We start from the raw sequence: 16,594 nt of genomic DNA on the forward strand, positions 1-16,594 counted from the left end.
TCTGGCATCATTTAAGATGAAACAGTGACTTGAGATAGGAAAGCCACCTTAAAAAAAAAAAAATTTGAAATTGGGGGTGGGAGAAGATAAAAATGGAAAAACAAAGTAAGTGGAAGCCAGCAATGTATTACTCAAATATATGCAATAACATTCTGCAGGCTTTGTTAACAGAAAGCTGCATATTTGACTTTGAGCTTAACTGTTAAGAACAGTTAACATAAAGCAAATAGAACTGTTCTTAAAATTTTAAATATCATCACATTATGTGTAAGAGTTAACATCTAATTTTGTGAAACAAACTATGTTATGACCATTCCAGACATGTATTTAGCAACATTTTCTGGACTAACTTAGTAATATCTTAAGAAACAGCTGCTGTAAATACAGAAATTTTCTGAAGATTAATGGTTAATAGACACTGTGAACAGGAGTGGGATTAGTCAAACACAACAACTCTTTTTCCCTTCTTGTTCTCCTTCTAATAGTGCACAGGGCTAGAAGGAGAATACTTCTTTACCTTGATATTACCACCAAGCAGACATGTAGAAAGATGTTTTTGGCTTCCAGGATATAGGTTACACCACCACTATTTCCATGCCAAATATCACAATTAAATTAAAAACTAAAAAAAATACCATGCAGACCCTCCAAATCTTTTCCTATTTATAACTAAAATCTTTACACTTTGACAATAACCAGGAAACAAAACAGCATAAAAATGCTATTTGAGGATATCTATCAATGAATACATATTCTAAATTATTACCATCTATCTAAATTTACTTGTCAAACGTGGAAAATGTTTTAGAAGTCGTCAAGTAAAACCTAAACATAGAATCTAATTTCTGGTAGCAAATGCATATAAATGATCTATGGCAATCACAAAAATCTAACACATTTCCTGATCTGCATGATTTAGAATATTAGTACAAGTACATGCACACACACAAAGAATGTCAGCTGGAATGGAATCAGTCATTTCTCTTGTCTAACTACCTACAAACCCAAATCTTGCTGAAAATAAAAATATTAAAGTAATTCCACTTAATATTTCTTTCTTCTCAATAGGTTGCCAAAACTATCTGCAGGTTTCAGTACATAAAAGAGGTATGAATTCATATTTTTAAACTCTTAGGAACTAGAATGGAAAAAAACCTCCAAACAGATGTTGTATGTTTGATCTGGTTCAACAATTTCAGGCTATATTTGAATTTCCTTGTCATCTGAACAAATTCAGTCAGAGTCTTTTCTTAAAAAGCTTTGCTACAGAGTTCTAGATTCTGTAGGAAAAAAAGAGATGGGTTTAGCAAATTACACACACATTGTTCTGTTCAAGGGTTTGATTTACTTAAAATCTATTTGGTGAAAAGTTAAACAATTAATATCAACAATAATAAAGAGACCTTACCAACTATTCCCATGTTTTAAAACTGCTTTTCAAGTTTCATCCTAAGAATAACTATCATGACCTTTCAGAGTAGGTAGGTTGTGGTGACTTATATGGAGAAAATTTACTAACTAAAGAGGAAGGTGGTAAGCACATGCACAAAGAAGCATATCATAATCGATGAGCAGTTAATAATTTCTCATCACCAATTCTGAAGTCCAGTCACGTGCTGAAAATAGTATCAGCATGTCAGGTGTCCCATTTCCGTTAGTCACAGAAAAGCTGACAGGAGAACAAATACTTAGGATCCACTGAAACACCACTTCAGACAATGAGATACAGATCTATGGTTAAAAATCTGGCAGCAAACAATCCACCTTAGGCAACTATCACAATAAAACTAGGAGGATAAAACAGACTACAAAGGACAGCAAGCACGTATTTTGTAAACCGAAGTGGTGAGTAAGAAATGTCTTCAAACTATACTATTTTTCTCTACTTAATTAAAATCCCAGCTTAATGTATAAAAAACATAGTACAGAAAAAACTGGTATATGAATATACCTCAATTTCTCTTGTAAGGGATATACCCTCATTAATATCTGCATGTTCTTCCTTTGCTACTCCTTACTGAACTTTAAGAAATACGATTCTTCTTAAAAACTTCTCCAATCCCAGTAGTTGTTTTAGCCGGATTCTAGTCAGCACACCCTTTCATCTCTCTCCTTCCCAACCCCTGTAACATAGACTGTAAAAAGACACGCATCTGTAAAAAGGCAGATGCATTTTCCCCTGTTATTCAAGCAGAACACTGGTACTTCCTTTTTTAGTGACTATTTAAACAATCTTAAAGAAGACTGATACAACATTTATTTACATAAGACAGGAGGAAAAAAGACAAATGTTTCATAATTAAATGTAATCTGTAATCTTTTTAGGCTCTTTGATCAGGTAAAAAATGGTCATAAAGGACATTACTGGGACAACCAACAGAATGTGTACATGAACTGTATGTTACATATTAGGCAAGTCTAACAAATCTGAATTTGGTAGCTATACTATTTTTACATAGTACGAAATATATGCTAAAGTATATGGGGATTAATGAACATGGTATCTGCAAGTTACTCTTAAATGGTTCCTAAACAGTATGTTAGGGTGATAAAGCAAGTGTGACTAAATGCTAACAAATGTCAAATCTGTTAAGATTACTGAAATGCTTTTGTACAGCTGACTCTTGAACAATATGGATTTGAACTGTGTGGGTTCACTTAGTATGTGGATTTTTCCAATAGTCATACTACAACACTACACAGTCTAAGGTTGGTTGAATCCATGTATACAAAACCACAGATATGGAGGAACTCTGTGGCTATGGAGAGCTGACTATAAGTTACATGGGAATTTTCATGCATAGAAGGTTGGTTACCCCCTTTATATCTGCATTAAGGGTCAACAATATTATTCTTGTAATTTTTCTGTAAACTTGAAATTTTTTCAAAGTAGAGATTCAAACATTTTCCCTTCTTTTTGGGTAAGAATTAATATTCTTACAATCTTTTAGTCTCTAAGACCACTTATCTTCAAAGTTTCCCTTGTTCTCTAAATGTATATAGTGTTGCCCAAGGCCTGTCCTCCTGGCCTGCCCCCTTTCCACTACTCTGCTCCTAGAAAACATGAGCCTTTCCTAAAGCCTGAATTCTAGAATAAAATAATATAAACTAAGAAACAAATAAATAAAAGATTCTTCAATCTCTTCTAGCTTTAACTTCTCCACCAATCTGCAGGTTTGCAGCTAGGGCTGTACCCTGAATATTTCCACTTTGACCTTCCACTGGCTCTTCAGCTCAAAGCAAAATCTCATTACTATTTTCTTCTTCCCAAACCAATTATTTCACTAATACTAGTAATGGTACCACTATTCCTTCAGTTAGGTCTGACAAAGTCAAATTTGACCGTTTCCCTGTCATACCTAATCAGTAGCAGAATTCTTTAATTCTAACCTTCTGATAACCATTCTTTCATCAACCTTTCCTTTCGTAAGTGCGAGCGCACCAAGTCACTTCAGCTTTGTCTCTTTGCAGCCCTATGGACTGTAGCCTACCAGGCTCCTCTGTCCATGGGATTCTCCAGGCAAGAATATTGGAGTGGAATGCCATTACATTCTCCAGGAAATCTTCCCAACCCAGGGATCGAACCTATGTCTCTAATATCTCTGGCATTGGCAGGCAGGCTCTTTACTGCTAACGCCACCTAGGAAGCCCCTTTGTTCATCTCTATTGCCTAATTCAGACCTTCATTACCTTCCTAGTATCTTTGGTCTCTAACGAATCTACCATCTTTTCTCTGTTACCTTCAAATGTTTTACGCACCAATCAAATTTAACCATCCTTACCATATACGTCCACAGTGGTTCACGGTATTTCCTCTAACCGGAATGTGCCTTCTCAGTCCTTTAACTCTGCATGACCAAATTCTGGGGCTTCCCAGGTAACTCAGTGGTAAAGGATTTCCCTTCAATGCAGGATCTACCCAGGGTTTGATCCCTATATCAGGAAGATCCCCTGAGAAGGAAATGGCAACTCGCCCCAGTATTCTTGCCTGGAGGAGCCTGGCAGGCTGCATAGTCCATAGGGTCGCAGAGTCAGACATGACTGAAGGAAGCGACTGAGCATGCGCACAACTGAATTCTACCCAGTCACTGGTTTCCCAATTTGTGGCCACAACTTAATTGCCTCTGATGTGGGAAATCTGTCCTAATAGGGAAAGAATTTTATTAACCCTCCAAAGGTCTGTTAAGCCTCCATTCCTTCAACAAATACACAGCTCTCGACGTTTTCTAAAACTAATGGGCAACAAAGACAAAACAGAATGAAGTAGATCAATTTCAAAACTTCTCTTACCTATTTTCTTTCTTTCTTTAGAACTAAGCAGCGCAGTAATACTCTGCACAGTAGGGATTTTAAAAGTAACTGGCTCTAAACCTCAAACATTCCTAACAGCCAGGAAGACCACTTTATTATTTCTAGTGATGGCAGGGCTATTTCCCAGAGGACCCATTTTCTTTCAAAAATAAGCTCATGTCTTCCTACTGAAATACCCACCTGGCTGTCCAGGTGGAATATTAATTAGATTTTCTAGTTAGCTTTGTATTTAGAGGAACCAACCTACAAAAATGAAGTACAGTAGGTCTGTCACCATCTTTTCCTATTTATTCTAGTTATATAAATATTGCCTCACATTACATTAGCTTTTGTGGCAGGCCTGTCATTTGCTAAGCAGTAACTATAAAATGCAGCCAACTAGTGTATCTCGGTACTTTTTACTCTACCTATTCAGCTAAGTTTCAACCTTCCTGAATTTACATACATGTTCTTTCACTTTCTGAATTTCTGCACATACTTTAGATGGTTAAATTCACAAATGCTATCATCCAATAATAGCTATGACTTCCTGCTTTAATGTCATTTGAACATTTTATAAGCATGTTCTTAGGTTTTCATCTAACTCTGAGATCCAGTCCTAAAAAAGGTGACATGCTAAGTCGCTTTAGTCATGTCCAACTCTTTGTGACCCCCATGGACTACAGCCTGCCACGTTCCCCTGTCCATGGGACGCTCCAGGCAAGAACACTGGAGTGGGCTGCCATTCCCTTCTCCACGATCTTCTCAACCCAAGGACTGAGCCCATGTCTCTTACGTTTCCTGCACTGGCAGGTGGGTTCTTTACCACTAGTGCCACCTGGGAAAAAGATGACTGGCCATTAAAAACTTCCTCTAATTTTTAGCATCTCTGATTATTCTCTACTAGATATCCTTAATTGGAATTGGTCAAAAATACAATCAGATAACAAATTATTTAAGTACTTAAGGTACAAATTATTAAGAAATGTATTTGGTATGGTTACACAACAGTTTGGGCTCATATCCTCAAAGTACTTAACAGTGTAATTATCAAGAAAGCACACTAACCAGTTACAATCTCTAACAAGTAGCCCACCATGGTTAATTCTTTGAAACTTGATTTTTTTCCATTTGGGTTAATAAGTAGGCGTTAATGATGTATCCGAGCTTCCTGGAGGAGGACAGAACAAATAGTCTCATGGTTTAGTTCTGATTTACTTCTAACTTCAAAAGTGGAATCTCATAACCATAGGAAATGTTGGACACCTTTTCTAACACAAAATTTGTTCTTGTTGTTTCACTGCTAAGTTGTATTAGACTCTTTTGCCAACCCATGAACTGTAGCCGCCAGGCTCTTCTGTCCATGGGATTTCCCAGGCAAGAATACTGGAGTGGTTGCCATTTCCTTCTCCAGGGAATCTTCCAATCCAGCGATCAAACCTGCATCTCCTGCTTTGGCAGGCAGATTCTTTCCCACTGAGCCACCTGGGATACTCCTAACACAAAATACTTGATGTTATTTAATAAGAACATTTTAATGCAACAATTTAGAAACCAAATATAAGTAGAGAAAAGTAAATAATCACTATAAAGACTTAATTGAAATCATCAAGTAACCGAGTAAAAGACCCAAAGACTTATTCACTTTAATAATTCATGTGTACTACTTTCCTTATTCATTTCTCTTTTAAATTTTGGTGCTGTCATAAGGAAGGACAAAAAGACTCAAGCGGATGGTGTACCTAGCCACTGTTACTCTAACTGTTTAACTACATTTTAAGTATTTTCTTCATTAAGGCAGAAACATTTCTAAGTGTTTATCAGTAAGGATAAATCCTTACAAGCTACCTGATTTTTTTCTTTACTCTAAAGGGAAGAGGTAAAATCTCTTCCCTTTAGTATTCCTTTATCTTCCTGACTCGATATTTACAACAGGGTAAAAGTTGTTTGCTATAAATTCTTACCCTTAGCTTACGCACACAAAGGACTCCCAGTGAGAGCCTATCCCCTAGTGATTATCAGGGTAACTTTCTAAACTAATTCTGTGATGCAACAAAGCAATGCCAGGAATTAAGTTTGGAAAGTTGGTTTTTTAAAGAAGAAAAATAGGAAGTCAAATTCTCAAGTTACTGTTCTGAAATGCCAACAGGCGAGGCTATCACTAAACACTGGCACAGGGCTTAAAAAGTGAAACCTGGAAGCTACATTATTCATTTTAATAAAACAGTCAATGCACTTAATTTGGGTTTCCTAAGAAAAAGTTGTATTATTTTAGCTATTAGAATCTACTGCTCTTTATTTGGTGATGGTTTCAGCTCACTGATTCCCTGAGGACTCTGCAAATGACAAATGGGGAAGACAGAACATGATGGCACCTACAGGAAAAGGGAAAGGAAGGCTTGACAGGAGCTTCGACTTTAGTATAATAACTGAATAAAGCACTGGATATCAACAGAAAGAGGAACTATCTAAATATAGGCAGAGGCCGACTGACACAAAGTCTCTCAGCTTGCTAATTCTAATTTAAATAGTAGAGAAAACAAAAAGGCCATTAGATAGCTCTAAGTCAATGTGAGAAAGATATATCAGTTACCTACATTTTGATTAAAAGATAGTCTGCTAAAAGAATTCTAGGCAAAAAAGATTCCAGTCTTTTGAGTAAGGCAAACCCAAGGATCTTCAGATATCTAGGGCAGGTTTAATAAAAATTGGCACAGGGCTTAAAAGCTGCCCCTACCGAAAATGATTTCCAAGATTTCATAAACAGGAGCCTGAAATACCACATATATACACACTAATAAACAAATTTATACCTCTTAGTGAGTAAATGATGTAAGGAATGTATAGGGCCCTTAAATCCTTTAATGGGGTCTATTTAATAATATCATCCTTAAAAAATACTGTTGGAGAAGGAAATGGCAACCCACTCCAGTATTCTTGCCTGGAGAATCCCATGGATGGAGGAGCTTGGTGGGCTACAGTCCATGGGTCGCAGAGTCGGACACAACTGAGAGACTTCACTTTCACTTTAAAAAATACTGACTTGCCAAATTAGTAATATCTAAAAAAGCTTAAATTTATAATAGTCAAAAATGAATAAGGCAATTTGGTGAGATATTTTTCAAAGCTTAACACACATTAATCTTCAACCTCTGTCTGCAATGAAAAAGAATAAACAGTGCCACAATACTTTACAGGTATTAAACTACTAATAGATATATTAGATATCTGCCAACTGAAGCTGTAGATGCTTAGAACTAACAAAGTCAGCCACTACTCCTCTTCTCAACTGAAAATTAAGCTAGATGAAAAGCTAAAAGGAAACAACTAGTCAGTTTCCACGGGGTTGAGTTTTTCATCTTGGTAACAACATGTCAATTTACAGTGAAGAATGGCTGATCTAGAATAAAAGTTCTGATTATATTTTGGCACTAATACGCTATAGACAACTATCCAAGTATCTGTTATACTTCTTTGGCTCTGGACAAAAGAGGATCCAAGGAGAAGAGAAAATATTTTCAATCCATGAGAAACTAGATATAACAACTTGCCTCACTTCTGATACCTTAAATATTTCTAGGATCTAAAAAAGAAAACATGTATTTAGTGGTAACGGGTGATGAGGCGGCAACTTCTCTGGCTGCTTTATAATGAAAAGAAATCTTTTAATTAGATCCAAATTATAAAAAGTAAAGTTCAAACCTTTCTAAATCATTTTGATGAAAATAATAGGTATTATTCATATTGCTATCATAGTAGCTCATGAAAGTTAGCTATTTCAAATAAATTATATCTAACAAACATTTTATAACATTTCTAAGAAGAGTGTGATTTTTCCTTTCTCTAAGGGAAAAGTATAAAGTACATCCCTAAAGTACTCACCCTGGCTACATTGGTAAGCCATCTGAATGATTAAAACTTCACGCTGTTTCATGCCACAATTTACATTTATGTCTCGATATTGCTATAGCTGTACAATTTAAAAATTGAATCTATAAATACAGCACTATACATTATACACTTCTTGTTCTACAAGTAACCATTTTAAAACATTTCCAGTTAAGTAAGGAACACATTATCAAAAAGATAGTTTGTTAGAAAATATCCTGAGTGATACAGTAAATCAAGCCTAAGAATTAAAAGACTGTTACAGACCATGTCTTAGCATGACATGTACATGCACGCAGCAATACTTTATTCTAATGAGATGGAGTTCAGTCCATGAGTGTTATCCAAACTATGCCAAAGGACACAAACGCGCTGCCAGGCAGAGTTAAAAGAATCTAACAAAGCTTTGTGTGAATTTTAAAAACATTGTTTGCACTCAACTTCTGTTAATTAGACACAGATTGATGGAGTGCTAATAAATATTCAGCAAAATAAGTGAACACAGCATATACTATCTAAAATGTGTATTAAGCAGAAAGATAAACCAAAGTATCTTTTGCCACATGCGAAGTCCAAGACTTCAGTCTATACTTTAAAAAGTTACAAAAAAAAAATTATAGAACATTTCTGTGAGAAAAACTATTTCAGGTGTTTATAAAACTGTAATGCAGATATAGTGAATTCTAGCAAACAAGCTTAAGGTTAAACTCTCTTGCTAAGAATTAAACGATTGCTACTTTGATACCTTAGTCTTTTCCCTTCCCCAATTTCTTAACATGAAATAACATTCTGCTTTGAGTCACTAAGGCTTTTTAGAGAGAAATTATATAAAACAGCACAAAGTTAACTGTAGGTTTTTTTTATAGAACATATTTTTATAGTAAACACACATGGGTAAGGGGATATTTCATGTAATAAAATCCAATAGAGTAAGCCCTTCAAAAATATACTTTAAAGTGCAAAGAAAGTATGTTTATATTCTATTTAAAATACATATTGTCCTTTTGGTTTATTTTGCTGCTTTGTCTCATGCTAAATACCATGTGATTCCCCCCCCTCCCAAAATAATAAAGATCAGTTTTAACGATGAGAAACTGTGCAAAGCAATTCATGCATACATTGTTGCATGTATGCATTTCATATGCAAATATTCATACCTATCCCAGAGGTTCTTTGATTCCTGAACCGTGTTCAAATGGAACGCTTGGTAGAAAGCAGTTGAAGGATTCCTGTGAGACCCAAGAATCAAATGGAAATGAAGTTGAGAAAGTATAGTAAAATCACTACTTTTCAAAAAAAGAAGGAATATTTTAGATTTCTAACACAGTGCAACCACTTTAATTAAAAAAAAAAAACCCATTAGCTTGATTAAAAACATTTCAAAAGAAATTTAAAAACTGGACAAAATCCAGCAGACCCCGACAACAATGCAGGAAAAGAATGGGGTAATACAGATAAAATTAAATACTAACTAGCATCCAGTTGTGTGTGTGTGTGTTTATATGCCTATGAGCGTGATCAACTCATAGCTTAATCAGCAACTATTTTGTATCAGATGCCTTTATAAATCCCTACACATGTCAACAGTTTAACAAAGCTGTTCTCAGGTATAGTGTTCACAAAATGGTGCTGCAACTAGAGGGGAGCTTTCTAATTTCTCTCATTTGTAGAGTGTCCCCTTAAGGGGTAAGAGCTTATACGCCTTTATCACCATCCAGTTCTAAGAATTCCCTGGAGAAATATTCCCTAGGGCTATCCTATAGAATCTTGACGGGGCAAGCTCCCAGCATGCTTGTTTCACTTCGCATCTCAGAAGTTGTTTCTCAGGTGACTGCCAGTTTCTCTGCCACCCCAGCATATTTCCAGTCCCCCCAGCTCCCAACCTGCACACCTGCCATACCACTTCCATAATTCCTGATGCATGCTGTAGCAGAGTCACAGCAGCAAGCCAAGACTAAGCAAGCTAAGTGCTGATTACCTACCAGACTCTGTTCTAAGTGCTTTACGTTTATTAACTCAATACTACAACAGTCTTAAGAGGTAGGTGCTATTATTATTCCCATTTCATGGACACAGGAACTGGATCAGAGAGAAGACCCTGCTGAATGTCACAAAGCTAATTACGTGGCAATCTGATCCCAGAATTTATACTCAAACTACTATGCTAAGCATACAGCAGAGTTAAATTTTAACCTTTCTAGGTCTGTCTCTTTATCAGTTAAATGGTGATATTACCAGTTAGCCTTGCAGGGTGGTTCAAGAACTGAGACTATATATAAAGTTCCTGGCATTCTGTCAATGCTCAGTAAGTGACAGCCATTATCTTAATCATCAAAATGAACTTCAGATACAACATGGAAATTCTGAGATCCTAACTAGTGCCTTAGGAGAGTCTGCAGTATTACTAGTACAATAAGAAAACTATTTCCAAGTTCTACTGGAATAACAACCAAATATCAACAAGTATCATTGATCACCAAATAAAACACTCAATAGAATTCCATGATTACAAAATTCAAAATATATTATCTACTGAATTAAAAAAAAAAAAAAAAAAAGGCATTTTAAATTTTAACCAGAAGGTACCTTTTAGATGATCCCAAACTAAGAAAGACAGATAGACACTAGATGCCAGCATGTCATCAGTGCAACTGTTTGATTAATTAGGAGTCTTCAGTATGTGTTCTTTTTGCTTTCCCTACTTCAACTCCTTTCTATTCTACTACTCCTGCACTTTTCTCTTGACTAAGTCCAAGGCAACTGAAGGCACTGACTAGACCGACTAATTATCAAGAAAGAAAGAAGAGGTTGTTATCGTTTAACAACTTGTACCCTCTCTAGATGTATTTACCATGGCTTTTTTTTTCCCACTGTACTTAGAAAATCTGTCTGCCAAATTAAATGAAAGCCAACTAAACCAACTGAAAACTCAATTTGGCTTTCTTTAGCAGTCTCACCCAAGATCATATGGGAACAAGTTTGCTATTCACACAGGTCTGTTTGGAGACCTTGGGTTTAAAATAAACAAAGTGACACAAAAAGGAAGGTAGTGAATACAAGAAAATAACAAAGAGTAAACTTAGAACTTACTCTGTAAGTCTGGAATTAAACATTTGGGTTGCAAGAGCTGGCAGTTAACAATTCCTTTTTACATATATATTCAAAATATATAAGCCATATGGAGTTATACAATCTATGCAGTATAAAATTTTTTAAATAGTTGAGATTCCAGGGATAAACATTTATATAGTGTTCAAAATATGAATTTTTTGGTTTCTGGAATACTTAAGCTGGGATGTTATCCATACACGGAGAGCTTTTTAGCAAATAGCAACAATTAATCTCAAAACACTGATTAGCAGGCACAGATTAAAGGAGTCAAATCTATGAAAACTAGTTGATCACGAATTTCAAAAGGGCCATTTGTAAATACTGAAGGGCCAGATCAAAGACTTTTGTTTTGGAATGGTGTAAAATTGAGGAAATCAAGAGTCCAAGGAAAACACTGTTAATAGGGAGCATTTCAAGTTTATAGTCTATGATATTTGAAGGCATCAAGAAGCAACTGATATTAAAAATTCGTTAGAAATACTGAATTTTATGGAGATTTGGACACAAATGCTCTTCTGCTCAAGAAATAAAATTTGAAACCACTTTTCTAACATATTTGATGTCAATGTAAACTAAATATAAAGTATTTATGTATAAATATAAGATATTCATTTAAATATAAAGCCAAAGAAGCACTTCTTCAAAGACTGAGGTATGGTTTACTCTCAATTTATTTCAGCCTGCTACAGGAAAACATTTATTTTCCTATTTGTAAAAAAATTTTGCCAGCTCCTAGACAAAATTTCAACACCAACAGACAATAAACATTCTCTGAGTTTATATACTGAATAGTCTGTCATGATAATTATCAAGTACATGAATGTAATACCTGAGAAAGTAAGTTAAATGTGACATATGTCTACCTGCTAAAGATACTATCTCTGTAGGGTTGCCAATTATAATAGCAAGAAAAAACATATGTACCTCAACTTCAGAAATCTCTAAATAGAAACCAAGGAAACACAGTAAGCAAAGGAACAAGGGCCATCTCTCCAACACTATCATCTACAAACTTTAAATGATTTAAAAAACATCTTTTAGGTAAAAGGTTACAACACAACAGATCAGTGTCTACAGATGCTTTTCCTTTACCCTATCTCATAGCCAGGAAAGTAATAAAATTAACCCTGGCTGTGGAGTCAGAAAGCCTGAATCTGACCCTGTGCCTTGTTTGACTTAATAGCTATGTGACTCAAATCCTCAGTTTCCTTAATCATAAAAAAGGGGAGAAAAATAGTCACTACAATTGCTGAAAAGATGAAATGAGATTATGTATACATAGGCTCTAAAACAATTAAGCCTGGTCTGTGTTTAACACAGGGTTATGATTTCTAAATGTGTTATATAAAAATCAACTTTTGGTAGAGTATATTAACATATACCAAATACTTTACCATTATTAAGGTACTACTGGGGCAAACAGACTACTTAAGGCAAGCAGAATACATGAACCTGGAGCCAGGTATACACCAAGTTATTTAATCCATTCTATTGGAGAATTCTACCTCTGGGATTCAGATCTCCCCCAGGATTTCCTTATATACAACTTTATCACAAGATTTTAATTAAAAATACAATAATCACTATAAAGAGTATTGGAATGATTCCAAGATACATACTACTTAAACAATAAAAGCTTTAAGAAACTTCAAGAACAGCAATCACAAACTTAAATTCCTTTCTGTGACATTTAAGCCCTTAAACATTCTGGTTACTGTCAAATTAATCACATCATGTTCCACATCTGACAGTCTTACTCTTCCACATTGTTACACAAAACGGCCCTCCTACTTGGAAAATCATCTGCTTCTTTCATCAGTGACCCAACCTGAATGACTCTTAAGATTCAGTTCAAGAGTTAGCTTCCATAGAATGCAAAAGTAATAATGGGTTGCTTCTGAGGACAGAAATTGGGTAGAAGGACAGAGGTGGCAGAAAGGCTTTCAATTTATACTTGCATATTTTGAATTTTGAACTGCATAAATGTATTACTTATGCAGAGAATAATTTAAACAGAAATCAATCTAACTATTCCCTCCCTACACAAATCTGACTAGATGTCCTAAATTGTTCCCATTAATAACTTAAATATTCCATCACAGCCTACAATGAAGTATACAATTGGTAATTGTTTCCATAAATCCTGAGATCTTAAAGGAGAAGATAAGTCTTATTTCTGTATCTCTGTCTGTACTACTCAGAGAACGCAGAGAAAGTTGAATGATTGACATACTGCCACTTCAAATGTTTTTCTGGGCATTCAACCTGCTTACAGAGTATTTGTAAACTTCATTTTTGGGGTCACACACTAGTCTAAGGGCAGGAAAAGGGTTTTACCAAGAGGAAGGTTTAAGTTGGCAGCTCTCTCATGTATGGACTTAGGGAATCTTAAAGTCTGACCAAAGGCTCAAATTTTAATTTTACCAATGAGGAAAACCAAGAAAATTAAATGACTTGACCAAATAAATCAGCTAAATGGTGGAAAAGCCAGGATTAGAACACAAGTTTCTGAACCACTTATTATATCATGAATTTTTCTGGCCCGAACCAACGTCTCCTTTTCTCTAATTATATCCATGCCATGCAATTTCATTTTTGGATCAAAACCGAAGACTCTTGATTCCATCATCTGTAATGGTCACTCATGATATGCCGTATGGTACATAACTAAACACACTATAGATTATTTGATCAAGAACCCCCTCTCCTTTGTTTTCAAAAGCTAGGTAGACCATATAACATGGATTTGTTTTGGTTTACTTATAATACCAGTTATTAAAACTGAATTCTAGTTCTATTTTAGAAACTAGTCAGCCTTAAACTGAGTATCCTTCATACACAGATTAAACAATTTACTTGTGTAACAATGAAGATGGATAGCCTAAATCTTTACAGATAACATTTAAAACACACTAGCATTATTTACAATAATTGACAAATTAATCAGTTTCTCTTCTGGATATCTATATTCTTTAATCAGATTTTAGTAAGAGTTTATGGGAAAGGACGTTTTAAGTAATTTAACATTTAGACTTCACTTATTTGTCTTGCCTACTGTGATGAGTATTAATTATCAGGACGTTTACTAATCGTCTATGTCCATGGTGAACAGTATTAACTCAATGATCTACAAAATTTTCACATAACCGTCATATATAAATGTACAACTTAAAGAGTATGAGTTCGTTTTTTTTTAAACAAAAGGTAGCTTGAGTACAAAGACATAAAACTAAAACTAAAAACTTTTAACCTGACTTGAGGCTTTAAATTTGAGTGGTAAGCAGTCCAAAGTAGCATAGATGAAATTTAATTCACCTGATTTAAAAGGAGAACCAATCACATACTTTTTAGAAGTAGAGCAGATAATCAATATACCTTAACGTTACCAGTCAAAATCGGAAGAGTATACATTAAAATATATTATGAAAAATCATGTAATAATGTATAAGAATGATACAAATTACTGTTCCTAAATCTTTACAGAGGAGTCCCAATTTTTACCCTAAGCAAAGCCAGGTTAAGAATATAACAAATATTGAATCATCTGGTATGTTCAAGAATTATTCTGGTAAAGACCTAATTATACAAATGACTCAGGAATGCATATTCTTTGTGGATGCAGTAATTTGTATTACATGATTTAAAAGAACAGCTTCAAATCACAAGACTACTGATTTAGTATAAAGAAAAAAACTTAAGGGATTTATTACAATTCAGAAATTTTGCTACACATATCCCTTCAACACTGTCAACAATTAAGACTTCTTATTAAAAATCTGCTCTTCCCACTAATACAAAGATTCCTTAGAACATTATTATTCAGGCTACATTTAACCAGATATACCTGTTTTTGTAAAGCCTCTCTTCTATTTAAAGAGTAATTCAATTAAGAAATAGTATCTTTCTGGAAAAGCAAATACATACTGGTCTAAAACAATTATTAAAAGAAGAAATTAGACCATTGTTCCTTACTAGTAACATGGTATGGTTCCTATTCCTTTTGAGACCATATTCCATATTATTTCACTATATTTACTTCTGTCTTGGTTATCTGCTATTACTTCCTACTCCCTAAACCCCTCAGCGTCTACCATTTTAGGGAAAAAAAAGTCAATGTTCTTTTATACTCCCCTATCAAACCATTCCTCAGGAAAGAGATTCATTTTGATTTCTTTACCATCTGATTGGTGGGGCAGCTCTTTGTTACTAGAGGACTCTAGAGGCCCTCCAACTTCTGGTGCTTAGAAAGACTAAGTGTGCTCAGTCATGCCCGACTCTCTGCGACCCCATGAACTGCAGCCAACCAGGCTCCTCTGTCCAGGAGATTTTCCAGGCAAGGATACTGGAGTGGGTTGCCGTTTCCTTCTCCAGGGGATCTTCCCAACCCAGGGATGGAACCCAGGTCTCCTGCACTGCAGGCAGATTCTTTACCAACTGAATTACCAAGTACCAGGTCATAAATCTAGTATCATGTTTTATTATTTCCAAATTAGTGCTATCAAAATTCCCAAAGAACAGACTGGTCTTACATTTATTCTCATAAGGGAGAAAATATATACCCCACTACCAGTACTGAAAAAAAAAAGAAAAACTTCTCACTATAATTCAAAATACCCTCCATCCCTTTCAGGAAAAAGACTGTTAATAAATTCGTTAACTTGGCAATGTATCTTACCCACACACATAAAAGCCCTTATATTTTCCAAAGAAGTTAACCAATGTTCAGTCCATACAATTTAGTTCACAGAAAATTTTAAACAACTGTGTCACCGTGAATAAAAAAGGCCATATGCCTGCTGATACAATTCCTGGTTTTAAGAATTTCAGACACTTTTTGATCATTGGCCTTTCTGGAAATGTATGATAATGTCCTTGACTTAGAGCCAGGTTTTATGACTAAAGCATACCAGTGAGGCACTCTGATGAATGCATCAATATCAGTTTTTATACTAAATAACAATGTCACTCATTTGATGTCAATCAAACTTTGACTACAAAATCCTTAGTAAGAGTACTTAGGCATAAGATGGTATCTAGTATGTGGTTTAAACATCAACTATAAAGCCACAAGGCAAAATTCAATATCGATAAGGAACCATAAGCTCCCAAAGAAATACAGATTCAAGTAAGGAGCTTTCACTTTTAAAGACTAAATGCAGTTAAGTTTTTTCAGAGCTCTGGAAAGTTACTTACAGGTTTTTAAAACACAGTAAGAGTGACAGTTTTGCCTCCTGATACACATTTACGTAATTCTCTTAAATGTCAAGTAAAAAAAAAAAAACTTCATTAAAAAAAGTATATGTAT

At 35.0% G+C, this 16,594-nt stretch overlaps 1 protein-coding gene across 5 annotated transcripts in view; it reads right to left on the reverse strand.

Annotated features, from left to right (window-relative positions):
• TSC22D2 (TSC22 domain family member 2) overlaps positions 1 to 16,594 on the reverse strand; it is a 45,995-nt gene that overhangs the window by 23,195 nt on the left and 6,206 nt on the right. For 2 of the 5 annotated variants that reach the window (XR_011464876.1, XM_070374761.1), the window contains exon 2: positions 9,336 to 9,407. The exons of 2 other annotated variants lie outside the window; for them this stretch is intronic. Coding sequence is in view for 2 of the 3 variants with exons in the window: in XM_070374761.1 (XP_070230862.1) it covers positions 9,336 to 9,407 (72 nt within the window). In the remaining variant the exon portion in view is untranslated. Of the gene's footprint in view, positions 1 to 8,223; positions 8,261 to 9,335; positions 9,408 to 16,594 lie in introns of those variants that run through there. One more of the 5 variants, XM_070374770.1, reaches the window with a different exon arrangement.

The sequence above is a fragment of the Bos mutus genome, chromosome 1, assembly GCF_027580195.1.
Source record: "Bos mutus isolate GX-2022 chromosome 1, NWIPB_WYAK_1.1, whole genome shotgun sequence".
Lineage (NCBI taxonomy): Eukaryota > Metazoa > Chordata > Mammalia > Artiodactyla > Bovidae > Bos > Bos mutus.